This window comes from Alosa alosa, chromosome 13 (assembly GCF_017589495.1).
Source record: "Alosa alosa isolate M-15738 ecotype Scorff River chromosome 13, AALO_Geno_1.1, whole genome shotgun sequence".
Classification (NCBI taxonomy): domain Eukaryota; kingdom Metazoa; phylum Chordata; class Actinopteri; order Clupeiformes; family Clupeidae; genus Alosa; species Alosa alosa.
In genome coordinates this window covers 5,591,165-5,618,691 of record NC_063201.1, presented here as the reverse complement: position 1 = coordinate 5,618,691, position 27,527 = coordinate 5,591,165, and the positions used below count along the sequence as shown (strand labels likewise).

At 39.4% G+C, this 27,527-nt stretch overlaps 1 protein-coding gene across 7 annotated transcripts; it reads left to right on the top strand.

The window, feature by feature from the left end:
• Positions 1-84: 84 nt before the first annotated feature.
• LOC125306164 (meprin A subunit beta-like) lies at positions 85-27,527 on the top strand. Of its 7 annotated transcripts, XM_048261367.1 has the most exons (24): positions 85-260; positions 7,932-7,982; positions 8,079-8,117; positions 8,213-8,244; positions 8,371-8,382; positions 8,536-8,614; positions 12,250-12,334; positions 12,444-12,505; positions 12,636-12,654; positions 12,794-12,826; positions 12,933-12,964; positions 13,180-13,191; positions 13,301-13,379; positions 13,487-13,604; positions 13,700-13,875; positions 14,143-14,361; positions 19,617-19,769; positions 20,384-20,602; positions 21,034-21,483; positions 22,440-22,598; positions 25,440-25,551; positions 26,790-26,861; positions 27,047-27,082; positions 27,230-27,527. In XM_048261367.1, exons 8-24 carry the CDS (start codon positions 12,449-12,451, stop codon positions 27,399-27,401), a joined length of 2,118 nt encoding a protein of 705 aa, XP_048117324.1. In that variant the 5' UTR covers positions 85-260; positions 7,932-7,982; positions 8,079-8,117; positions 8,213-8,244; positions 8,371-8,382; positions 8,536-8,614; positions 12,250-12,334; positions 12,444-12,448; the 3' UTR covers positions 27,402-27,527. The 7 variants fall into 7 exon arrangements, with proteins under 7 accessions (XP_048117324.1, XP_048117320.1, XP_048117322.1 ...); XM_048261363.1 differs by lacking the exon at positions 7,932-7,982; XM_048261365.1 differs by lacking the exon at positions 7,932-7,982 and having other exon boundaries at positions 12,426-12,505.

Here is a 27,527-nt window from a genome sequence, read left to right as displayed (position 1 = left end):
GGAAGGCGTAGTGTGCAGGGTGGGTGATATCAGCTCTGCGTAGTGTGCAGGGTGGGTGATATCAGCTCTGCGTAGTGTGCAGGGTGGGTGATATCGGAGATGATCTTGTGGGCTCTGCGTAGTGTCCATTTGTGTTAGAGTGATTCAAGGGATGGTACTGTAGGGGTGAACCAATGACTTTGGATGCTCTGTTGATGATGCGCTGTAGTTTCTTCCGGGAGAGTGTCCCAAGACTGCCAAACCAGACTGTGATGGATGAGGTGAGGATGCTTTCCACGGTGGCTGTGTAGAAGCAGAGCAGGAGATGAGACCTTACTCTGAACTTCTTGAGCTGTCGGAGATGGAAAAGTCTTTGCTGGGCTTTTTTGTAGATGTGGTCTGTGCTGATTTTCCATTTGTTTTCCATTTGTATTGGTGATCCTCACCTTCTGTTGCCTGTTCCAGAGAAAACTGTGAATGCAGTGACAGATGCATGGGTCGATATTCATGTCCAGTAATATATTGAACAGTTTGGTCGGGTTTATTGTATTGAATGCAGAACTGAAATCCATGAACAGGATGTGGGCATACTGTATGGTTTTGCGGACTTGAGGTGGTTCAGTATGTGATACATTTCTGAGTTGACGGTGTCCTCAACTGACCTGTTGGCTCTGTATGCAAATTAGAATGGGTCCATGAGGGTGGTGGTGACGGTTTTTAGGTGATATATATATATATATGTATTTTTTATACATCTTGACATTCCTGTCTGTCAGGTCATATTTACTAAACAGACTAGGACAAATAGTTATGACAAATAGTTCAACACATTTGCATATAATGACACAAGCGATGAAATAAGGCCAATTTACAGAGATGGCAAAAGTACTCACTTCCCGTACTCAAGTAGAAGTACAAATACTTGTGTTAAAAAATACTCTGGTAAAAGTACTGATTTAACTTATTTACTCAAGTAAAAGTAACAAAGTACAGGCTTGGAAATTTACTTAAAGTATAAAAGTAAAAGTAGTCTTGTGAATGACAACTATTTTTTATGCAACGGTACCTGGACCATGTTACTAGAGTGCCAGTCTCTCTTTTTAAATCTTCCCATAACCTGTTGGGCCATTTCTAAGCCCCCCAACATTGCACTGCCTACTTCAGAGGGCAGTGTGTTCTTTTGGCCTACCATCAAGCATACTGACAATAAAAGTATGCATTTCTGAGGTTTCTTGTAGACTATTTGGATTGTATGTCAGGTTCTGATATAGAATGACTAAACAAAATGGAATAATTACACAAAAGTCTCTATTTTTGCATTTTCTTTGTTGGCTTCATGGGTGTGTATAAGATGGACTATATATCTGCACAACTAATATTGGATCAAACAACACAAATATTTAATTCCTATGGATTCCTGTGAATATTTCAAGACCAGGAATGTAGTGGTAAAATAAGAGGTGGGTAAACTATGAATTCTGTGATGGTAAGGTGGACTGCGCCATGTGGTATCAGATTTTTAGAAAAGGCATTCAGAACATGTTTGATGATGGTGGAGGTTATTGTCCAATGTTTATAACAAGTGGCATTAAGTGGTTCATAGAGTGTTGATGAGTATACATATTGTTATTGTGGATAGTACGGTGTGATATTTAAATATTAACAGTTGTAATTGGCAGGGCTGCCAACTTTTCAAAAAACCTTGGAGTGAGATTTGGTGGGGCCAACCAAAATTTTTCTGCGGAAATTTTTGTTTGGCTCGTTCAGCATTATACCGTACAGTAAAAAAAAAAGTACATTGGTTCCCAGGTGTAGGGACCAGGGTCCCAGAGTTAAATTAACATTGGTATCAAAGGGATCTAGCCTAATGCTAGGAACATGGGCGATGGAGGCATTCTGAAAGTGGGTGGGACATTTCAGTGGGGGGTATGGGGGTCCTCCCCCAGAAAATTTTTTTTGGACTAGATGCAATTTCCTGAATTCTGGTACATTTTACCAGGTTATTTAGATACTTCTATATAACAAAATAAAGCCAGCCTACGAAATTAATAAAAAGTAAATCATTCATAATTTAAAAATAACTCAATATATAGGCTACTTGGCTACATAATAAGGTTTCCATTACAGCACTCGCGGACGTTCAATGAAGCATGAAAGCGGATAAAGTAAATTAAATATCAAACTAAAGCGAAAATGTCATGCTTTTGAAGGCCTACCATTGTGCAGTCTAGCTGTGGTTAGTGACGTGATGCTGTTAATGGGGAGTTTTACATAAACCTATAGGTTATTATTTATTTTGGCGCACAAACAGCACTGGTATTTCGCAGACGGCAATAGTGGGGGTCCAAACTAACAATTTTAAAAGTGGGTGGGTGTTTTGTAAGAATTTAAGAAATGTTTGTATATTTTAACTTTTAAATGCATCAATCTGGTGCACTTTTAAAAATAAATTCAGAGGTCAGACTTGCTTATTTTTATGGAAATATTTGTGCTGTAGCCTAAGCTATTTTGCACTTCAGAATTATAACCATGCATACACAGGTGGAATAGTTATGGTGATATTGCAATAAGTTCACAACCACAAAACATATGGTCCATTTCACAGTTCAGAAATGTTCAGCACTCCATGAAATTATGCAGAAGTGGTCACCTGTGTTTTTCAGCTAGTTCATTTAAGATAATATATTGGTCATTGTAATGGCCATAGCCTACAGGCTATTCCTTTTTCAGGATGTAGGCCTACCCATATCTGCATGATGTGAATGTTTGCATATGGCTTATGTCAGGCTTTATATCAATATTTGTGTCTCCTTATTTGATTTTCTTTATATTTTTGCATTAATGTCACTAGAAAGCATGGCAATATAAATATATTAATTTATCTGTGTAAGTGGGATTGGCTGGAACCTGACAATATAAGAGCCATGATAGTGGGATAATCTACTGAGCAATTTACAAAAATGTATGTAGGCCTACTGACAAATAGTTTACATTAGAATACATTATAATTTAGCCCCAATGAGGCTATGTAGAAATGTGTTGCAATTTCAAAAACAGAGGCATGCTTTATATCCTCATTATTCGGTATGGTTTGCTGTTTATTGTGATATTAGGTTTGCCACATGTTGTGTGAAGGGTTAGTGAGATATTACAACCGAGAGTAATGGGTGTGCACTGTGTGCAAAATGCAAATATGATTAGCCTAAATTGCCGCGTCGGTTCAATGATAATTTTTCGCGAACCATTTATCACAGCAACTTGGCGCTAATATCATTGGAAAGCTTAGATTCCGCTTCGTTCACATGATGTGTGATATCATGTATAGGTTTAGTTTAGTTGAACCTCATCTGCCAGGTATTTGACCTACCACGTTGACACTTCAGCGTGAAAAATACTCAAAGCATAGGCCTACCTGAAGCCGGGGGAATGCGCCTGGGATGGCTTTTGAAGTAGCATCGCAAATGAGAGAAAATTTAGAAAATTCCACAGACAGGGGGTGCTCTTGAACCCTCTCACCGTCTCTGAAAGCATAACCGTGGCTCAACAGGTAGATCTATAGGCTAAACTCATTTTTCAGGCATCTGACCGACCGGGTTGACTCTTCAGCGTGAGAAATCGTGGGTGTGGCGTGTGAGTGTGTGAAACTAATCAAATGCGTGTGTCTCACGGCCAATGCGTGAGAGTTGGCAGCTATGGTAATTGGTGAATAAACTCTTTTAAAGGGGGGAAAAACTCTAATAAGAGGTGGATAAACTCTTTTAAAGGGGGGAAAAACTCTAATAAGAGGTGGATAAACTGTCTTTACTTGCGTTTAGCCTCCACTACATCCCTGTTCAAGACCTAATGCTGCATACTTATTGCTAAGTATATAGGCTACACTGCAGCTAGAAGTTAGGGAAGCACCAAAGGCGAGGAGAGGAGGAGGGCATTTTTGACTAAATTTAATTGAGACATACTACCACGTGCTTTTTTTAAAATAACAAACACAAAAGATGCCGGACGGAGCGGCGTAGCCTAGTCGCCAGCGTTCCCGTGACACAAGACAACAGACATACAAGACATACAACACAGACATACAAGACAGACAACACAGAAAATTGAAAATAAATAAACAAAAAATTATTAATAATCATGTTAAAATTAGTCCAATTTCCAACCGGCTGAAAAAGTCCAACGGCAATGATGACCCGCGTGAAACTGCCAATGCAAGACCAACAAAGATGTTTCACTGACCAACTCAGATTTTAGCACTACTGGCAGTCTGGAGAGCAGAGCACCGGAAGAACAACAGTCTGAAGTCATGATGGGCGATCTTCCTGCTGATCAGCAGCTCGGTGGCTTTAGCAAGACGTTTGTTGCTTCTCCCGACGTCGCCATCAGAGCTCCCCACGTCAGCACTCAATCCAGACTGCAGGCACCCAGCGTCAGAGGCTATACATTAATGTTAATGTCGCCGCAGCTCGGTGGTCGTGGCTGCTGCAGATCTCTCGCAGAGTAGGCCCATTGCCCTGAGCAATCTTTCCGTCCAGACGAGTCCAGACAGAGGATGTGCAGCGTCAGATGGAAGAGGGACGGCTAGCTTCTAGTCAAGGCAGCTCATCAGCCCAGTCGAATAGAAACTAACGTTACCGTTAGTTATCAGCCAGAAAAAAGGACCAAGAATAACACAAAAACTATCGAAAGTAACGTAAATAAAAGGTGAAAACATTTAACTTGACAAATAAATACAAAAAAATAACAGAACATTACATAAAATTACGAACATTACATAAAATTACGAACATTACATAAAAACAAACAAAAACATGATGCCAGGCGGAGCGGCGTGTCTCGCCAGCGTCCCCGTAACCTAGCAACCTGAAGAAGTAAAAGTAAAAAGTCGCCTCAAAAACAAATAGTAAAGTTAAAGTAAAGTAAAAATATCTGAAAAATCTACTTAAGTACAGTAACGAAGTATTTGTACTTCGTTACTTCCCATCTCTGCCAATTTGTATTATGGGGTAGGACTATTCAGCAGGGAACCAGTATTGTGCATTTTGACTAATATGACATGAGCCATTGAGAGTTCAAAAAACAGCAGACATTACAAAATGGGGAGACACTGCTTCAATGATGTGCACAAGATTATATAGAGTTTGAACAATCTGTTTTGAGAATTACCATTCTGATCTGAGAAAAGTGCCAAAGCACATTTCTTTGTTTATTGTCATATGTGTATACATGTGTGTGTGTGTGTGTGTGTGTGGGGGGGTTGAGAGAAAGAAAGAGATACAGAGATAGAGAGAGTGAGAAAGACAGAGAGAGAGAGAGAGAGAGAGAGAGAGAGATGGCCATGAAATAATTTGCTAAGTTGCATAATGCCCACAACGGGATAGATACATGGAGAGTGTAAACCTATGCCCAGACCAGCAGATGGTGCTACGGTCAGCAACTCAGCATATGTACAGACTGGCCTTTTGCAATGTTAGAGGAAGTGAAATGCACAAAAATCAAGGAAGGAGCTCGCTCTTCAAAAAGTATCTTCAAAAACCGAGTTTCACATCGAAAAGTGATTTATTGGCTCACCAGACTATACAGGTAAAGCTAAAGTGCAAGTGCAAATGTTTCGGGTGACCCCATCCTCAGTGCAAATTCCCAGCAATCAGAGTTCACAGCATAATATAAAGGACATGACATCATTAGCAAGATTCAAATGGACCAATCACAGACCACTTAACCAAACCCTCAATTAGCAACCAATTAACACCTACAAAGACAATAGCCACCGTCAAAGGCGCAGATCCTCTCTTTGGAAATCATCTCAGAGGAAGTGAAATAGAAATTCATGGGGCCACCTACTCATTCAAGATCCGTGTCAAAATGTAACGGGCACTTTCTTAGCCAATGCTACACCCCTCCAGCAAATTTCATGAAAATCCACCAGTTAGTTTATGTTGACATGACTGACATATCATAAACATAAACAATCTATTACTGTATAAATTTTGTTGTCTTGTAAATATGTAGTATGTACATCAAATACTAAACATAGTACTATAACTATATACTGTATATTGTTATTGTCTATATATTGGACTACTGCTAGACACCAATCGCCAGAATAAGATTTCTTCAGGGTTCCCACTCTAAGTCAAATGCAAAATTTCCTGACTTTCCCTGACAAAAAACCTGAATTTCCATGACTTAGGTATAATGAATAGAATAACATACCGACCAATGATTTCAGAGCACCCGCGTAGCATTCAAGAATCTTTTACTTTTTTAGAGCGCTAGGTGAATAAATAGGCATTGAATAAACACAGTTGGGCTACTCAAGCAAGCAGTGAAGCTAAAAACCAGATACACAAATTCTGGAGTGGAAATATATTTGTATTAATGTATTTTGGCAAGTAAATGTTAAACTGCTACAGCAAAATTCCCTGATATTCCATGATTTTGCCCCAAAAATGATAAAAGTTTCCATGTCTGGAATAGACTTTCTAAAATTCCATGATATTCCAGAAATTCCATGACCCGTGGGAACCCTGTTTCTTACATGTGTGGACAAAAAGTAAAAACGGATTCTGACACATTCCATTTTGTTCTTATATGCATAACTGGAGTAGTGTCTGGAAATGGAAACACTGAAAAACATCACAAAACCACAAAGCCGTTTCTTCTCCATCACCACCACCTGCTGCATAAATCTGCTGCATCATGTTTAAGGTTAAAAAGTGATAACTTTACAGTTCAATGCAGAGGTGGCAGCAAAGGTGTACTTTGATCCCATTAACTCACAGCTTTTTGCGCTAAACTCTGCCTGCCACTGTTAGGTTGCTGTGTCTCCCATACTCATGCGGTAGTAATCTCTATCTACCACATGATGAGGATATGTGATAACATCTCACATGTGTTCAAAATTACGACCTCCACACTCTCAGTTTGTCATCCACAGCTAATTAAGCAATATAGCACGAGTGAGAGTGGGGTTGGTCATGGATATTCCCACGGGTGTTGTTCGGCCGTAGCCACGAGGCCGGAGGCTCTTGATTCTAAATTGTAACCCTTTCGCAGGTAACTTTACCAGAATTGTTTATTGTAGGGGCCTGACGGGGTGTGTGTGTGTGTGTGTGTGGGGGATTGACTAAACTCTGACAACAGAACAATCGTACTGAATATGGCATAGTTTCCAATTGACTCAGGTCTAAAGTGTTCTAACTGTTGGTTCTAAATTGTTCTAATTGTCGGTTCCGATTGTAGCCTTCACAGGTATAACTCAACCTCACAGAGGGGGTGGACAGTACAAATGCACGTAGGAATGAGAGACAGATGCAGATACTCTTTATCTCCCTCTCTCTCTCCCTCTCTCTCTCCCTCTCTCTCTCCCTCTCTCCTCCTCCTTCTCTCTTGTGTCTTTTCATCTTGCACGTAGGAATGAGAGACAGATGCAGATACTCTTTATCTCCCTCTCTCTCTCCCTCTCTCTCTCTCCTCCTTCTCTCTTGTGTCTTTTCATCTTGCACGTAGGAATGAGAGACAGATGCAGATACTCTTTATCGTTCGTCATAGTTAACGTTTTCAAAAAAAGGAAGTGGTTGTGCAGGCGGGGCTTAACCATTGTTTGATATATATCCTTCAGTTGAAAAAGCCCTCTCACACATCAACAACATAAAACCAAGAAGGAGTTAGGATTTCTGCCAACAAGATTTACAGAATATAATTACTGAATCAGCTCAAAGTGATATAAAATAATTAATTTGGATATTTCCTTCTGTGTCCAGGAGAAATGGTTCCTTTTATACTTTTATTAAGCTTGACACTTTTTAACCTTTTGTCAGGCTTGTCACAGGTAGGTGAAACAAAATGGTTTTGTTCGTAAGACTTAGAAGTGGAAAGAATGGGATCTTTTCTTATTTCTTTGTGATACATTTCCTGAGTTAGAATTCATTCCCAATTGTATCATTTTCCTTCAGCCACAACCAAGAGTCACAAGTACTGTATAGTACTAACTCACACAAGTAATTGTATGTACTGTATGAGAACATTTAAAAACAAATTCATTTTCATTTGTTCATTACTCTATGTAGTTCCATAAACAATGTTTTTTGCTCTTTAAATAGAAATTGATGGAGACCTGGACATTACCAACATAAATAAAGGTTAAGACTCAGCTCAATTATGTTTCGTGAATTTATAAGGGGTTTCCACTGTTGTTAATTTTCATGAATTCATGAACTATTAACATTTTTTACAGGTTTGCACCTCTTAGAAGGTGACATCATGAAAGTGAGTTGATCATTTCAAATGGACAAATGCATAGTACAGTATACTGGTTCATTATGATGCAAGTAGTGTTTAAACTATCTCTCTCTCTCTCTCTCTCTCTCTGTTTGGTCACCGTCTGTGTGCTAGACTGTCACAAAGGTAAGGAGTCACAGCAGTCTTCATATTAAGATACTTGCACAGACATGCACCTGTACATTGACAAAAATATCATTAATTGCGGTGTTGTCTTTTCTGTCCTTTGTACTGAGGAGGAAAGAACCTGAAATGTCCTCTTTACTGTTTGGCCCTCAGACCAGGAAGAGGAGGTCCCTCTCTACTGATCGCACCCTTTGGCCACTGCCCGTCAAGTATTCACTACACTGGACTCTTGGTAAGGACAATATTACTACAATGCACTAAACCACCAGACTCACCAACAGCTTCATACACCAGGCTGTTAGGATGCTGAACTCTCTCCCCCCTCCACCCTCAGCTACATAACATCCTGGACTTTGGACCCACAATGGCTGCCTTGCACTACTCCACTTGTACACTTTGCACACTTTGCAACTACTTGTTGTTGTCCTGTTGTCCTGAAAACACAAACACTTCTGCTCCTCTTACATAACTTGCACCACTATGCCACTTTCTTACTTAGGTCAAACAGAACTACCTCAGCCATTTATTGGCCTGACTTTGCACTAATATATTGACTGTCTATGCACAATTTCAACCCAATTTTGCTGCTCTTATTTCTTCATTGTATGTGCCTTCTTATTTACTTATTTTTGTTTTTGTTTACTTGAATGTTATGTTTGTCTGTGGACTTAATTGGTAAAATATGTCTTGTCTTCACCGTGGGATAGTGAGAAACGTAATTTCGATCTCTTTGTATGTCTGGCGCATGTGAAGAGATTGACAATAAAGCAGACTTTGACTTTGAAGACTTTGACTTTGACTTTGACTAAAGTTATTTTGTCATGAAGTCATGAACTCATGAAGTGTATATTTGAGATTTAGATGCATCCAGTAAAAACAGATTATGGTTTTCCAAACTAAGGAATACTAAAAGTGTTTGTAGGTTTTGCTTAGGAAAACTAATAGACTGAAGAACAGCTTTTTGAGCAATTGATAAAATAAAAGTCACCTTTCTTTGGTGGTATAACAATGTCTTTTTTTTTTTTGGTAGACATCAATGCCAAAGGAGTCATCCTTAATGCCTTTGAGCGAGCATACAGTGCTTTGTTAAGCAATAAACAGTAGGTTGAGTAGCCTAGTTTGTACAGGCTTTGCATTAGCTTCTAAAGTGGAGTGACACCTCACAGGGACCTGGATTCAAGTCCGACCCAAGTCTATTCACAATCCTACCCCCTCTCTCTTACTCACTTCCTGTCAGTCTCTCACTATCAAAATAAAGGCAAAAAGGCCCAAAAAATGTCATACACATGTTATGGCTGATCATATGTTATACACATCATGAGAGGTGGTCCTATGCTATCACAATGCCATGTTACCATTATAGTTTTAGTAATTGCCATGATGCAATCATACAGTCATTACGCACTAATTTGTTACCACAGCGTACAGTGAGCAGACCTCTCATTGTACCAACCACAAACCCCTGGTTCTGACCTATTTTTCTCTCATACAACAAAGGTATCAATCTCAACAGTGAATCAATTGCTCATTCTAACCACACAAGCCCTCTGACCTGTTTAGAGTTTCATTTGAAAAGTCCATAGAAACCACACGTTCTTCTGAACACCACAAAGGGTCATACAAAATGAACATTTTGAGTCATTTCAAAACCTTTTTATAGTGCAGCAAGTGCAAAGTTTCTGGTGACCCCATCCTCAGTGCAAATTCCCAGCAATCAGAGTTCACAGCATATAAAGGACATGACATCATTAGCAGGATTCAAATGGATCAATCACAATCCACTTAACCAAACCCTCAATTAGCAATCAATTAACAAGCATGTCAGAGACTACCTGCAATCATCCATTGCAGAAGCACAACATTATCAACACTACCATACTGCATCTCATTGCAAGTGCATATTACAGTTGAGAAACATTAATATTGGTCACACACAAATGCCCATATTTATAAAAAACAAGTCAAGTCAAAGTCTTCCTTCAGTCCTCCAGGAGACAATGGCCATGTAAAAACCCCAGCATGCTTCACATTGTAGTAGTTTGCTTTCAACGTCACGGCTTCTGCGGCTGGGTGATAGACGTTCAATTCCCACTACCTCCAAGTCACTTGTGTGCGTTTTAGCGTGTATGTCTGTGAGGCCACCAATCTCGGTAAAAGTAGCCATGCTGACCATACACAATGGTGGCTGCAGGATCCCAGTGCGGTCAAAGATGCGCCTTTCTTGATTTTTGTCTATATCACGTTTTGGAGCCCACACACTGACAAAGACAATAGCCACCGTCAAAGGTGCAGATCCTCTCTTTGGAAATCACTGAAATACACATAAACAATCACTTACTTTCAATTTCAATCGTTTTGTCATAGGCTAAAACCTGGCAACCCAAAACCCAAATAAGGAAGCGGGTGCCGACTGCACAGCCTGAGTCTTGCAAGCAAGTGGGCTAGTTGAATAGCCTACTTATGTCTTTTCACGATCCCACCCCCTCTCTCTCTTTCTTCCTGTCAGTCTCTCACTATTCTATCAAAATAAAGACAAAAAGGCCCAAAAAATGTCACACACATATTATGGCTGATCATATGTTATACACATCATGAGAGTTGGTCCTATACTATCACAATGCCATGTTACCATTATAGTTTTAGTAATTGCTATGATGCAATCATACAGTCATTACAATACTGATTAAAGTTACGGTACATTGACCTACACAGACCTTGAATTTCCCCTTGGGGATCAAAATAAAAAAAAAAATAAAGTATCTATCGAAAAAAAATAAAGTATCTATCGATCTATCTACATTATTAATATATAGAGTTCAAGTAAAGATTTCCAAAAACACATAGCACACTAATTTGTTATCACAGTGCACAGTTAGCACACCTCTCACTGTGCAAACCACAAACCCCTGTTCTGACCTATTTTTCTCTCAACAATCTCAACAGTGAATCAATTGCTCATTCTAACCACACAAGCCCCCAGACCTGTTTAGAGTTTTACTTGGAAAGTCCATAGAAACCACACAAGTTCTTCTGAACACCACAAAGGGTCATACAAAATGAACACATCTCAAAGCCTTTTTATAGGTAAATGTAAAAGTATAGTCCTACACTCTTAAAATGAATGTGTTGCCCCAATCTGGACACAGAGATGTCTTAAAAACAAAACAAAACAATGCAAGTTGTGTTGTTTTCAATGCAAGTTGTGTTATTTTCAACACACATTGTGTAACAAATAAATAAAAAGAAAACAACACAAACTGTGTTGTCCCTATCTGGACACAGAGATGTGATAAAAACAACAAAAATAATAAAGATTATTTGATGCAAAAAATTATGAGAGGTACAGTACATGTATTTCAAAATCTGGTGCAGGGGCAGAGCCAGATGGAGGGCATAGGGTGCCACAGGCCCTCAAATCTAGTCGGCCACCACAAGTGCCACCCCACCAGAGATGTGATAGTAGGACTTGTCAGTCTTCAAGAAGAATTGCTTTCTAAGCCAAAACAAGCACTTTACATTGATTTGATGTTGGGCATTTTGTTTAGGCTATAATATATATAATAATAATATTATAATATTATTTATGGGTACAGATTGCAATGCCATGTCCAGTCTAGGCTCAAAAAACAATTCCATTGTAATGAAGTGTTCCATCCATGCACATCTAGCCTGTATGGTGGCAACAATGATTTTTTATGATTTCATTCTAGTTGGCTGCTGCTTTACTTGAAAACACCTGCTTTCTTGTTGCATTGCATCTACCAAGTTATGTGCTACAGAAGATTTTTTGCTACTTCGCATGTCAAATTCACATGTATTTTGCTTGTGGTTTCTACAGAGAGTTTACCATAACTTCCTGTATTGTAGGCAGACATAAGGTCAGACTTTTGATGAAGCCTCCTCTCCACTTCTCAACATTTGCCGGTGGGTTAACTAGGTACATCCAAATGCGGTATGTGTTTTGATTTCTTCCATAGCTTAAGGCTTGTACTATGCTTATTAATGTAGAGAGCACAATTCAAACTGCAAATCTTTACTCACAGATGTGATTCTCTGTTCAGGTAAAATGCATTCGTGTGTTTTCCTCCTGTTGAGCATGACATTTGGGTTGGTGTCTTCACTGGTATGTCTAACCAAAACGTATTTTTAAAATCAAATATGTGACAAGCCATGAGTAAAGTTTTTGTATTTGTTTGCAATAAGTACAGTTAGATGTTCCAGTCATCATTCACCTGTATCTTTTTATGTTTTAGCCTAATCCAATACTCCGAGGTATGTTAAAGAAAATTGAACATCAATGTTATTTTCTGATGTTCACTGATATTCATAGAATGAACACCAAAATCCACAATAACAACTAACCATCATAAATTCCTGTTGTTTAGCCTCATATCATTTCCCTCTTTTGCAGTTGAAAACCTTGACATTACAGTCATAAATAAAGGTAAACTCCAGTTAACTGGATTGACCAGTATCAACAAAAGACAAAAGACAAAATTAATACACAGAACAAAATTAGACTGAGTAATTCTAATTCTAATTTTGAACAGGTTTGGACCTGTTTGAGGGAGACATCAAGACTGTGAGTTGGCATTTTATTGCGATACAGAATTATCTGGGTAGTTTTCTATATGTTTTTAACAATTAAATATTAAGTTACATTTTGATCCTGTAACTTATATGAGGATACTTACTCAGAGAGAATAATTAACATAATTCCGGTGGTTTCTGTTGGGCCTTGACTTTTTGATGCATTTTCTTCTTATCTTCTCACATGACTCTACATTGCTTTCACAGACTGCTACCAAGGTGAGAGACCTTAACTGTCTTTCCCTACTCTGTGGACTTTCTTTTTGTTATTTGTTTGCTGTTGAAATTCAGTAGTGCAGAGGTCATATATGATGATGATTTATTTTAGACTAGGAGAAGGAGGTCCATTCGCAGTACACTGCACCGTTGGCCCCTGCCCGTCCCTTATGATTTGGACTGGAGCCTCGGTAAGGATTATTGTTATGGAGTCATCATAATCCACCCAGTAGAGTAATATGAGTCAAATTAGTAATTTATTCATTTGTGTTAAGATGGTGCGTGTCTTTGTGCTCAGATATGAATGCAAAAGGAGTCATCTTGAGAGCTTTCGAACAGTTCAGGCTGAAAACATGTGTTGACTTCAGACCCCAGTTTTGGAATGAACAACACATTGAAATCAAGAAGGCCCTAGGGTTTGACTCTACAGTATTTACAATGGAGGCATTTTATTATTGGATTTCGACAATTAAATGGTTTGGTTGTAAGCAAAAGTGTTCTCATTTTGTAGATGTTGGTCGCAAGTTGGAAAAAATGAGTGGGAGCAGGAACTCTCTATTGGCTCTGATTGTGACACTGTGGCAACCGTAGAGCATGAGCTCATGCACGCGTTGGGCTTCTGGCATGAGCAGTCCAGATATGACCGGGACAATCACATCTCAATCAACTGGGGAAACATTGAAGCAGGTCTCTATTCTCTTTCTAGTGCCTAGATGAAATGCTGATGTTAGCTTTCTCAATATGTGCAGTGTAATGGTCTGCAGAAATGCCTTTACTGTGTTATGTTTTATTGCCTTGTTGTGTGAAGTGAGTATATAAGTGTTTATATAGCACATTTTTAAAGCTTAACGTGCAACCCAAAGCGCTTTACGTAATGCTACAGCACATTTGTGTCACTTGTTGTCTTGTGTTTTGTGTCACTGCATTGATTCTTCAATCACTGTGTGCCCTCAGGAAAAGAGAAAAATTTTGAAATCAGAACAAACGATACCAACAGCACCATGGACACCCCATATGACTACTTCTCAGTCATGCACTACCCTAAAGATGCCTTCAGCAATGGCAAGGGATCTACCATCATCACTAAACTACCTGAGTTCCAAGATGTGATTGGACAGAGACTGGATATGAGCCATTATGATGTTGAAGAGCTCAACAAGTTCTACAGATGCAGTAAGTATCCATGTCTTGGTTGCTGAGAAGGAAACCCAATACCTACTATAATTAGGAAGTTCATCAGATGATTCAGTAACACTCCATAATAAGGTGCCATAATAAATAGCAAACTAGTAATTACCTAACCCTTTGTTAATATGTGTTAATTGTTACTACAATATCTATTTGCCACAAGTTAATAGCTTTTCATCATTAATTAAATATTAGTTGTTTGCATAAAATCTGTATGTTAATGTTTTAACAAATCTATTAACTAATATTTTATTAATATGTGTTAATAGTTGACTAAATGTCTTTTTGGCACTAATTAACAGTTATTTCTTACATCATTTAAATGTTAAATGTTTATTTACAAACTATATGTTAATAGAAAAGTTAATGACTTATTATTATGACCGCCGCACAGCGAAGCGGCGGTCATATAGGTTTAGTCAGATTTTTTTTTTTTTTTTTTCTTTTTTTCTTTTTCGCATGTCCAAAATTCCGTCAAGGATTCCCAGGACACTGTAAGACCGGGGTACACGAAACTTGGTGGGCATGTAACCCCACATGGATAGCATGGAACCTCCTGTTTTCGTTTTGATCTGTAGCCCCCCCACTGGACTGGACCCCGAAAAGGAGGGTGGGGGCAGACACAGTTTTCTGTGAATATCTCGAGAACCGTAGGGTTTAGGAGGACCATTTTTTTTTGTATGTTGATCTCAAAGGGCCATGTCAACCCATTCCATAACCACTCATTTCATGTATAGCGCCACCTAGATAAACACAAAAAAGTAAAAATGAGGTGTTGTAATCGCAGGTATCTGTGACATAGTCAAGCCTAACATAGTCAAAACTGCACGAAATTGGAAGTGTAGGATCATTATGACACCCTCTGAATGCACGCCAAGTTTAGGTGGAATTCCGTTCATGGGGGCCACACAATAAATTAATTTATGTTACTATACACCAACTGGCCTGTAGGTGGCGGAGACAATTTTCTGTGAATATCTCGAGAACCGTAGGGCCTAGGAGGTCCACCTTTTTTGTATGTTGGTCTTAAGGGGGCATGTCAACCTATCCCATTACCACTTATTTCATGCATAGCGCCACCTAGTTAAAAATGAAAAAGCAAAACATTAGGTGTTTTCATCACAATATCTCTGGCTGACATGGTCAAAACTGCACGAAATTGAAAGTGTAGGATTATGACACCCTCCAAATGCATGCCAAGTTTCGTGGACTTTCGTTCATGGGGGGCCTTACAATAAAATAATTGATGTGTACATTTAGTGACCGTACACCAACAAGGATTCCCGGGACACTGACAGACCGGGGTACACGAAACTTGGTGGGCATGTAACCCCACATGGATAGCATGGAACCATCGCTTTTTCATTTTGATCTGTAGCCCCCGCTGGACTGGACCCCGAAGGAGGGTAGGGCAGACACAGTTTTCTGTGAATATCTTGAGAACCGTAGGGCCTAGGATGACCAATTTTTGGCGTATGTTTGCCTCCAGGGGTCATGTAAACCCATTCCATATGCACACATGTGCATAAACAGATACACACGCACACACATACATTCACAGTAATCCTACGTATGACACATACTCACACAGTAGACATATATACGCATGCATGCACATGCACACACACAGGCACATAAACAGGCAAACACACAAGCACATGCACATGCACGCACACACACACACCCACACACCCACATAAACATAAACATGTACACGCACACATGCACACAATTCAAGAATTTCTCAGAATTATGAACAGGCAAGATGGGGGTGGGGTTGTATAAAATGTATATTACATGTGAAATCTTTGAACTAATCATGTTTTGGTACTTGTTGTCTAGCAGATACCAGTGAGAATTGAGTGTGCATAATGCAATTCAGTGAGACAGTTAGAATCATATATGCCTTTCAGCGTGACTTGTTTTTGTGGAAAACATGTGCTGGGCGGCGGTCATATTTTGTACCGCTCTGCGGTTATTTAACTAATTGTTATTAAACTGTGCTTCTGCCTATCCCAATATGAACCACTCCCCATAGGACCCTTACAATAGATAGATAGATACTTTATTGATCCACAAGGGGACATTCAAGAAAAAAAACAGAGCTACCTTGACATGCTGCCACTCTTGACGGCTAAACGAAACGAGAGGCAAGAATAGGATATGCTCGTTTATACGACTCAATCAAATTCTATTTTAAGCTTGCAAGACATTCTCGTTATTGAACACGGTGGATGGCCTATAGCCTATGCAAACACCCAAGCATTGTCCAGAATATTCTGCACCTGTGTGCAGTAGGCTAGCCTAGCGGAGGGGCAATCGGGAGAGTCGGGAGGATTCCCGGTGGGGCCGGGCTGATTACTGTAGTGTGATCTCAAAAAGCGCATGCTATTGCTGTTTGAATATTTTCTTTGCTGTGCTCTCCAGCAGCCTGCACTGTGCGACTGCAGCGCTTCACTTCTCACTCCCAGCGTCCCTTCCCCACAGCCTTAGAAATGACAGCGATGACCTGACATGCAGGCTACCGAGCCAGAGCGCTCTATACATTCACCCACACTGCGTGAAGATTCGCATATTCATCAAAGCCTTTTCTCCCTCTTGCGTCAAGTTAGCGAACGTTTCATTTATTGTGTTGATAAGAAGATAAAGCAGAACTATCAGGCTGTGTGAGCAGGCTATCCTGCACAGAACCTCTCTATCGGCCTCCTTTTCAGCAGCTCTCTGCCGATACACACACATCCCTCTTTGCTGCTCCTCAGTCAGCTGATTGACCACACACATGTAGCCTAGTACACACACATACACACATGCACAAAAACAAACAGTCATCAAGCAGCACTGTGTAATAGCAGCCAGGGTGCAAGTTCATAGACACGACTATCATTTATGCCAGCCATGAGCTCTCGTGGCCTTGTTTCGTTTAGTTTCGTTATTTTGAAATAACGTGATAATTTAATGTAAAAACGTGATAAATATCTTGTAAAAACGTGAAAAAAATCATATCTTTAAATAACATGATATTTTCACGTTATAACGTGAAAATATCATTATCATGAAAAAACGTGATAATTTCATGTAATAACGTGATACATATCTTGTTAAAACGTGAAAAAGATATTGTTATAACAAGAAACTTTTCACGTAATTACATAATACTGAGCCTTTTTATTTATTTTAGTGTGGCAGCAATACGCTTCCGTAATATTACATGCATCATTCCTATACCATCACTGTCAGCCCTACTAGCAAGTATAAAGGGAGACATGCCACATGGAATGTTCAGGTGCAAGAACGACTGTTAATTAATTCTTCTAAGACTCACTAAACATTCACAGACGTAGACCATACGGAGGTAATGCATAAACATAATGCTAAACTAAATGTACATTCATTTCCTGCTAGACTGAATTGCACTTTCCATGCACACTAAGCTAAACTAGCCTACATTAAATGCATGGAAAGTTGCTAGCGGAGTTTACAGCTGGTCACGTAAGACTCAGTGTGTATCAACTCGTGGTCATAATGAAAACATTAATACACGGGCAGAAGACGCTTGGTGGCCGTCCACAACGTTATAAACTTAACCTAAATAGTCGGCTGCTGTAAGCTACAATCGGAATTTTTTGTATACCCCTGTTGTCTCAATGATAATAACATCTCATTTCAGACTATATTTCAGAGTTTGACGTTCATTTGCATTATTAATATAACATCGTATTTTGTCATTTTTGGCGAAGACATGCATTCCGTTAGGGATATTGAACATATTGAACATTCTCTAACCATCGTGATTTCGAATTGGTGCAGTTTTCAGCACAAAAACTCATTTTATTCTTTTCATGGACAGCATTGCTCTACGCTGTTCTATGGTGCTTTCTGCCTCTTGGTTGCGCACGCATGTTTTCGTGACGTTGCATAGAAATCCATGTATTAACGTTCTCTAAGTTGCTAGAATTGCACCCAAATCCTAACAATACATGCAAAGTAATATAATACAGGTGGTATATCGAAGTTTTCAACTTAAACAACATTTTCCAGTTACAAAATTAAAACAAAGTGGGGAGTGCTTTATACAGTCAACCTACCCAATGCAAAGCATACCGCTTCTGATCAGCTATGGCAACAATACAAGGACAAAACGCAGCAGAGCTGCAGTATACCGTTTCTCCAAGGGGCTCCAAAACACCAATCTCAATAAAGCTGATTAATTCGCAAAAAATCACATACAAACACTAAACTACATTTCTAACTCTGTTACACCCCTCCCTGAATTTCACCAAATTCGAGCAGCAACAAATAGTACTTCCAAAGGCAAAGAGTACACTACTTTCAAACACTAGACAGAGGGTCACCAATTACAGGACAGCCAACCACAAAGGTATCCAATAAGGATGAAGTGGAAAAAGATGTGTGCAAACTCTCACACAACCAACCACTGGCAGTAGGGTGCCTTATACACCCCACAAGACCATAAAGCCATAAACCATAAATTCCATAAATTTTCCACAAAGCTAATCAGAAAAGCTTGATAAATAATAATGTCATTAACTTTTATATTAGCATAGTTTGTAAATAAACATTTAACATTTAAATGATGTAAACAATAACTGTTAATTAGTGCCAAAAATACATTTAGTTAACTATTAACAAATATTAATACAATATTAGTTAATAGATTTGTTAAAACATGCAGATTTTGTGCAAACAACTAACATTTAATCAATGATGAAAAAACTATTAACTTGTGCCAAATATATATTTTAGAAACAATTAACAAATAGTAGCCTAACAAAGGGTTAGGTAATTACTAGTTTGCTATTTATTATGGCACCTTATTATGGAGAGTTACCGATGATTCTTTACGGGTTCTGTAAAGTAGCAATTGAAAAACGAATCAGTAGGTCCCAGTCCATATGCACTATTAGAGGCCCTACTCATAGCATCTGTATTGCGAGGTCGGACTAAAGCGTCATCCATAGATTACTTTATTATGCAGAGGGGTTAATGCTCAGTCAATGTTTCATTTAAAATTACATATTTACATGTCAAAGGAACTGGATTTTCTGTTTGCCACTCTCTGATAAAAAATGTCGTTCTTTTGAAAAAACAGAAGCAAGAAGAACACCAGAGAAGCTATGACACATTTTCAGTCAACACGATGAGAATGCCCTATTATATTTTCTCTTAAACCATAGTTTAAAATTTTTTCCTAAAACTAAATGTGTACTGTATGCTTACAGATGAGTCCATTTCCTTCCTGGACCACTGCAGCTTCGATGATGACATGTGTGGAATGAGCGTCTGCTCCAAGAGTTCAGTTCGATGGGAGAGAGTGAGACGAGCTGTCGGAGGACCCCACTCTGACCACACCCTTCTGGACACTCACTCTCAGGGTGAGATTCTGTGTTCTGTAGAGATTTGTTTTGTAGGGGTATGTGTGATTGCTACAAAGCATAGACATGGTCTATTTAGAGAGGCCGTAAGTTACACTGATTCTACAACAGCTAAGGGGCTTTGTTAGGCACAACACGCTAGCGGAGTGCCTCAAATCCCCCTTTTGTAAGACTCTTACTATGAATACCTGGCAAAGTTTAATAAAGTAAAGGCACAGCAACTAGAAAGATAATGAGTTATTCCTAGATAATCATTCTTCCGCCAAGAAATATATTTCCTCTATCTGAATGGTTGCCAAGCAACGTCAAGATGCAGCTACTTTAATTTTTTTATTAAGTTATGGTAGCGCAGTAATATAGAATGAAATGCGGTCAAGGTGTATGTCTATGCTGCATTTTACAACGGCATCTAACGCGATTCAGCCAATCACAATCAAGGACCGGAACTATCAGTTTTAGAATCTTTTTTCAATAGAACAGAGAAAAGTAATTATTATTTGTTTGTGACTGGAACATTAGTACTGTAGTATTATCACATTACAGCCAACAAGACTTCAGAATTCAAAATTCCTATCCTACCAATTCATTCAGTTGGTGCTGTTGTCCAAACACAGGTTTCTTCATGCACTTCAGCACCAAGAGAGGTAGAATTGAAGACTCAGCTAAAATGGAGACCAGGAGGATGACCCCTAGAAGAAGCTGCAAGGTCCAGTGCCTTGAGTTCTTCTACTACCACAGTGGGAGTTGGTCTGACCAGCTCAACATCTGGATAAGAGAGTTTGATGGTCTTGATGACATGAAGGGAACGCGCAGACTTATGGGCCAAATAAAAGGTGCTTTATTTTGGTTCTGCCATATGTGTATATATATGAGTAGGTAATTGCAGTAAATAAGAGAGTAATAACAGGGAATTAATGGAGGGTCGATGCAAGTAAACACAGTTTATCCAACTCTGAAATTTCAGAAATAGAGTTTATCCACCTCTTATTATAGTTTATTCACCAATTGCAACTTTAACATTCAAAAATCACACTGTATTATCCACATTCACAATACACTCTAGGAACCATTCCCATTCAACTGATATTGTTATAAAAAATGGACAATAACCTCCACCATTATCAAACATGTTCTGAAAAATCTGATACTGCACGGTGCAGTCCACCTCACAGAATTCATAGTTTACCCACCTCTTATTTTACCACTACATCCCTGAGTAAGAAGACTGCCAAAACCAACTATAGTCCATTGCCTCCAATTACAGGTTCTCCAGCTGACTACTGGCAGCTCTTCCATGTTCCCCTGAACGCCACTAAGACCTTCCAGGTGGAGTTTGAGGCCCGCAAAGGACAAGGGACATCCAGCGGTGGCTTCTCTGTGGACGACATGAACCTGTCAGAGACTGAATGCCCCCATCACACATGGCAGATCAGGAACTTTGAAGGACAGTTAAATGCCAACACTAACTCATCTGTTATGTTCAGCCCCAAGTACTACTCTAGCGATGACTACAGTTACCAAATTGCAGCAGTCCTGACCAGAGATGATTTTGTTGTCTTTGCTCGCCTTGTGTCAGGAATTTTTGATGACAATCTGCAGTGGCCCTGTGCTTGGAGGCAAATAACCTTCATACTGCTAGACCAGAACCCACACATCCAAAAGCGCATGTCTAAACAAAGTAGTATAACCACCAGTCCATCATGGATAACTTCACGTAAGCTTTTTTCAGTTTTTCTTCATCTTTTCCCATCCCATATATGGTGGAAAAATGAAATCATCATAAAAAGTATGACGTTACTTTGAGGATTGAAGATGTCACGCTGTAAATAATGTATTCTCTTTGAAGGTTAAAACTACTGTAATACTGTAGGCAGCTACAGCTTGGTGTGATCTGGGCTGGCACTTGATCCAAAAAACACTACACCCACTAAAAATTATTACGCCACTGACCAAGAAAACCTGGTCTATAATGAAAAGTGCAAATAAAGCACAGTGGTGAAGACGTACTGCCACGAGATGTAAGCAGCACTTAACGAGTCCCACACAAGAACTTATTTTCAGGATGAATAAGCTATCAGTAAGATTTTTATTCAGTCATTCGAACATTATTGGGGAAATTTGGCTTTTTTCAGGGTATGTTTTTGAATTGCAACCCTTGCGTCAGAGTACAAAATTATGCCGTTATATTTGTCATTGTACAAAAACATGTACATGTTCTACTTCTACAATATGCCATATTTATAACCTATGAAATAGTCAATCAAGATTTATAGGTTAAGACTACACCAACCCAAAATGTATGAGTGAATGAACGCAAATAATCTCTGTGCTTGTAACCCCTAGCCTGGCTAGCGCCACCACTTCTCAATGAGACGTGGTCTGGGAACCAAATGTTAATTTTCTCGTATTTGAAAAAAATGCCCAGATCCGTTTATTGGGTGCCACGGATGTCTATCAAATGCGTCTGTGCATAGCTCATCATCGTCTTGCTTTCCCCCTTGTTCTGTGATTGGTCCCCTCTCTCAGGCGAAAATTTGCTCCATGGTCTCCAGGCTGCCTTAGCAGCGTGAATCAAATCGCGCGCAAGGCAGCATGGGAACACCCAGGCTATGTAACCCCTAATATGCATTGATAATCAATTAATCTGAATTTCCTTTTTTTGAAAAACAGAATATTTCGGCAGGCCAAGTGATTGGGGATCTCTGAATATGCATGGGTTCTATTATGCTAATAAGGTGTGGCCTCATGGTCTGGTTATGACTACCACTCAGCTCAGATCCAGAGATTTCCTCAAAGGAGGCGACGCATTTCTCCTTATTTCAATGAAAGGTGAGTGTCAATGGAGTCTGTCAGGATCTGGCCTGGACTGAATGTATTATGCCTGTATTATCTCTCTATTCGCCTTATTCACCCGGTGGCCAGAACGAGGCTACAGGGTACACTTGCCATTACACCTCAGTCCAGCAGATGGTGGTGGTAATGCACTCCGTTTGCAAACTGCTAAAAAACAATTCACTGAAGAAGAAGAACAGGCCAATGAACCCTTCTTTAATCTGTGAGCTTTTTTTAGCAGTTTGCAAAGGAGTGCATTACCACCACCATCTGCTGGACTGAGGTGTAATGGCAAGAGTACCCCTCAGCCTCGTTATGGCAGCCGGGTGAATAAGGTGAATTGCTTTGTGTTTGTGTCCGGGTTTCCTTGTTCCCCATGTGCTTTGTGTTTAACTGTCTGTCACCTCTCTTTGTCTCCGCCCATCTCCTCATTTGGTCTGTACTTCCTGTCTTGTTAGTTTTCCCTCCATTTTCTTCTCCCACCTGTTCCCCATTATTGTCTTGTTGGTTTTCGTCCAGTCCTCTGTCTTTCTGTTAATTAGTCTGTGTATTTCTACCCCCCTGTTCCTCCGTTGTTTGTCCCTCTGTTCATCCTGGCTGTAGTAAGTTTGTTAATTTGTACTGTAAGTAGGGATGGGCAGAACGAGGCTTTGTGAAACAACGAAACGTTTGAAGCAATTGCGCCGGAATGTGTCGAGGTTTCGAAACAATCCGACACACGTAACTCCATGGTGACATCTAGTGGCAAGTTTTGCTAACATCACATTTTGACCGTGAAGCACAACTGCTTCAGACGAAGAATATAAATAGGCAACATGGAACGCAAGATTTCGTCCCCAGCCACGTGGTTCAGTGGTTAACACACTTGCATTCGGCTGGAGCGGCCGGTGTTCGACTCCCTGCTGGTGCTTAGAAATTTCAGACTAGTATATGCGTTCAGTAACTACAACATTTTTATATCTGCCAGTTAGATGTTTTATTATTTCAGTTTCATAGTACATTATCCTTTGGAATATGCTGGAGAGGAAAATGCTACAATGGTTTTAAAATGTAGGCTATGCTTATGGCCCAGGGTTTTTTTTTTGGAACATGTTGTAGGGAAATAAAGGATACATGTGAAGCAGGTTAGACTAATCAGGTACAACATGGGAAAAATAAACAACACATTTTTTGTATGTCAACATACATTTGTATTATAACAGTTGTTCTGCCGTCTTGGCATTTAATCTGTTTCTTGTTTTTGAATAAACCTCCCCAGCCTTGGAAAAAAATCTTTCACAAGGCACACTTGTTGCTGGCATGCACAAATATTTTTTTGCCATCACAGTTAGGTTTGGATAAACCACTCTCCTCTCCTTCCAGTATTTCAAAGGGTCAGCTGTTCTTGAAATAAAGGCATCAGTCATATATTTTTTTTACTTCTGCTACTATCTAAATATTAACATCACTAGACTATATCTATCTAAACTATCGCTCACTGTCTGTCTAGCCTGTCAATTAATCTATATCACTAACCTATCAATCACAAGTGCACTATAAATTTCTATATCTTTATATGTCTCTATGTCGCTATATCTCTCAAAATCTCTCTCCTCACAAAAAACCCACAAAGATAGGATGTGTTTGAATGACTTTTAAGCATTCTGGGACTTTGTAATTTAGATCAAACAGGTGTTTACTCGGGTAATTGGCTCGCGCAGCAAGTGTGCCACCTGTCCAAACCAAATTGAAACACCACGAAGCCTCACTAAGCCATGGTCACGTGACATGGGCGTTTTGAACCACACTTCGAAACACTTGCGTTTCGGAAGCTCGACACTGTTTCGAAACGTCAGCTTCGAGCGTCACATCCCTAACTGTAAGTTTGCAGTTCAGCAAAGTGTGTTAGTCTGAAGATTCTGCCTTCAATGAGTCCTGCACTTGGGTCTTCCTGCCAAAATCCTGACAGAGTCAAATACTTTGTGAAAGAGGAGCTCTTTTGCCTTTTTCCATAGAAATGCTATAGTAAGCAAATCAGCTTTAAAAAATCAGTCATCTCTGTTGAATTGCTCACAGAGCTCCTAGGTAGAATTGCAGTAGAATTATTGAGTGATCTAGTTTAAATCACAGCAAATCTCTACATTGTCTACAACTTTAGGCTGGCATTATAATGTAATTATGCCCCAAATTATTTTTTTTTCCATATCAATAATTCAAAAGTTTACAGCATGCACCGCTCAACTGTTCTTTGGGCTATATGACATCTGTGTATGTGCAAGCGCAGGTCACTTCAGGTCACAAATGCAGAGGGAGATCGCATCTTTCATACCCTTACAGTATATGACTAGCATATACTGTCCTGAAAATAAAATATAGCATGAAAATAACCAAGGCCTCTAGCAGATAAAGATAGCTTTTCACATGGTTCTTTATCAGAGAGTTCTAACAACATTTTGACGCTGCAGTTGGTGCTTGATTGTCCCCCACTGTCGACTTCAAGGCACCTAACCTTAACCTTAACCTTAATCCTAATCCTAAACCTTGCGCCTTCCAGGCAGCGCTGTCTTGAAGTTGACGGTGGGGGTGAAAAAGACCATCGCTGTTGGCTGTAAAATTGCAGTACAAGGCTTATTGTTTTGATAGTTTAACAACATTTGAATAGCTTTGCATGGTGCCTGGATTAGCAGATTAAAACTCTTTTGATACACATTTTTCTCTACTGTATCAAAACAGCCCTTTTTCTCTATTCCACCTCAATGTCTGCATTTCTAAGATGATTCCAGTGACTTACACAGAAGTGTCATCTTTCATTGAGTTTACAGCTGAAATACCAGTACTGCTTTGTTCTTTTGCTTGCAGACATCTCCCGCCTGCGTTACACGAATAACCTCCGATGCCCCACTGTGAAAGTGAAGTCCATTTCTGTGTCTCCTCTGCCTCCAACTAAAGACGATGGGCCATGTGGAACAAAGTAAGCTTACATACTGAACCAAAGAACTTATTTTCATAAACAATATTTTCATAAACATGCAGATGAGTTTCATTGTCTGAACAAATGGATGGACCAGGGGCTTTCATCAAGTGGTCACATGCAAGTGGATTTGCTGTGAGCACAAACAATCTTGACATGCAATAGTTTTGACATGATTCTTATAAGGAACTAGTCAGAGGGGCAGAGGTGGGGTTTCCCAGGTACAGTGTCTCAGACTTGAAAGGTATAATTTATTAAAGTAATTTATTTCATTGGAACAAACCATCTGTTAAGAGTTCTCTAAAAGAAACCTGCCTATAAGAATACCACAAGGTAATTAACTCATATTTTTATAATATTTCTGGAATCAATTATTGTGTCACTCAGATTGGATAAGACTAGATATGAGTATTTTTGTATTTGAAAGGGATTAAAATGAACATCTTAATTATGACCACTGCGCTAGCGAAGCCTCCCCTGAAAGGAGGCCGGACACAGTTTACAACATGTCCCGTCTATTTTCGACTCGTTTCTCCCCCAGGGATCAAACGGAAGATTAGAAACAAAAACTGTCTCTGTCCCGTCTGGTCACTTAAAAACCCAGGCCAATAATTACCTTATTCATCACACCTGTGACAATTACACCCGCACTCATCATCATTTATGATAAACCAGAGACAAGTGAACGTAGCATGTCATCCCACAAGCCCACCACCAGGACACGAAGACGTAACAAACACAAACTCCCGTTTGTCACCCCGTCACAGTACCATGGTAGTGTAGTGTCTGAGGAGCTGGGCTAGCATGCTGTAGCCAGACAAGTTGAAGTTGTGGATTATTTTTCCAATTGTCACTGTTGTGCCCTTGAGGCCTTGTAATAATTGACATATGACTAAAAGCAACATTCTCAACTGTACATAAATGTAACCCAAACAACTTGGATAAAAACATCAGCCAAAATGAATGGGAAAGTAAGGAGCACTCTGGGAAACACCTTAAAAATCATGGTACAGCTTCAGGTATAACCTCGAAATGATGTAGCATGTTGGAAAGCCTTTCAAAGTCTCTGGCTGTTTCCGAAATGGCATACTGCACACTGCTCATATTTGGATCTTAATAGAAAGGTAGTGAGTCATAGTCAGTAAGTAGGGCAGCAGTGTGGCCATTTGGAGACAGCCTCAGTCTTGAATGAAGATGTCTCATCTGACATTTTGCATAATCTCTGTGAACTTCTCCAGAATTCCCATTACCACAACCTCAACCCACCCTCCAACCACAACAACATCATCAACAACTGCTTCAACCCTCAGGTGAGATTAATTGAATATCATTCTAATCTAATAGGTTTGTTGCTCATGATAAGATAATTTTTGATCATGGTTATGCCTACAGTACCTGTGCATTGCATACTTAACATATTCAACACTATTTTGTTTATTATAACTCTACTGTACTCCATATATATATATATATTTTGTTTTGTTCTTTTCCTCAGGGCTTCTGACAACTCACCAGTGACCCCTCCTGAAAGGTAAAGTAGAGAATGCAGTCTGGTGTCAAGACAAAATAAAAACAAACAATACATTCATGTCATATGGCGCTTTGGAGCTAAGAATTTGTATTTTTATAGATGAGACAATTAATGCCAATAACCTGGTGTCTTAATTCTTTCCCATAGGTGTAATAACATCTTTTCCTTCACATGCTACAAGACAAAGATCTCCACAGGGGCTCTCGTGTTAGTTGTACTGTTTATTTTTATTTTTGGGATGCTGTGTACATGTTGCTGTAATAAGACGAAGCGTGATGTACCATCGGCAGAAAATAGGGTTTTTATGCAAATGCAGTAAACATAGAATCTGCAATGTCTGCAAAATCTTTCTTGACCTGGTTCATACAGAACCTATATACAAAAAATATTACACCAAAGCAATGATTCTTTGCATACTGAAATAAAGCTTTCTGTTTGAAACTTG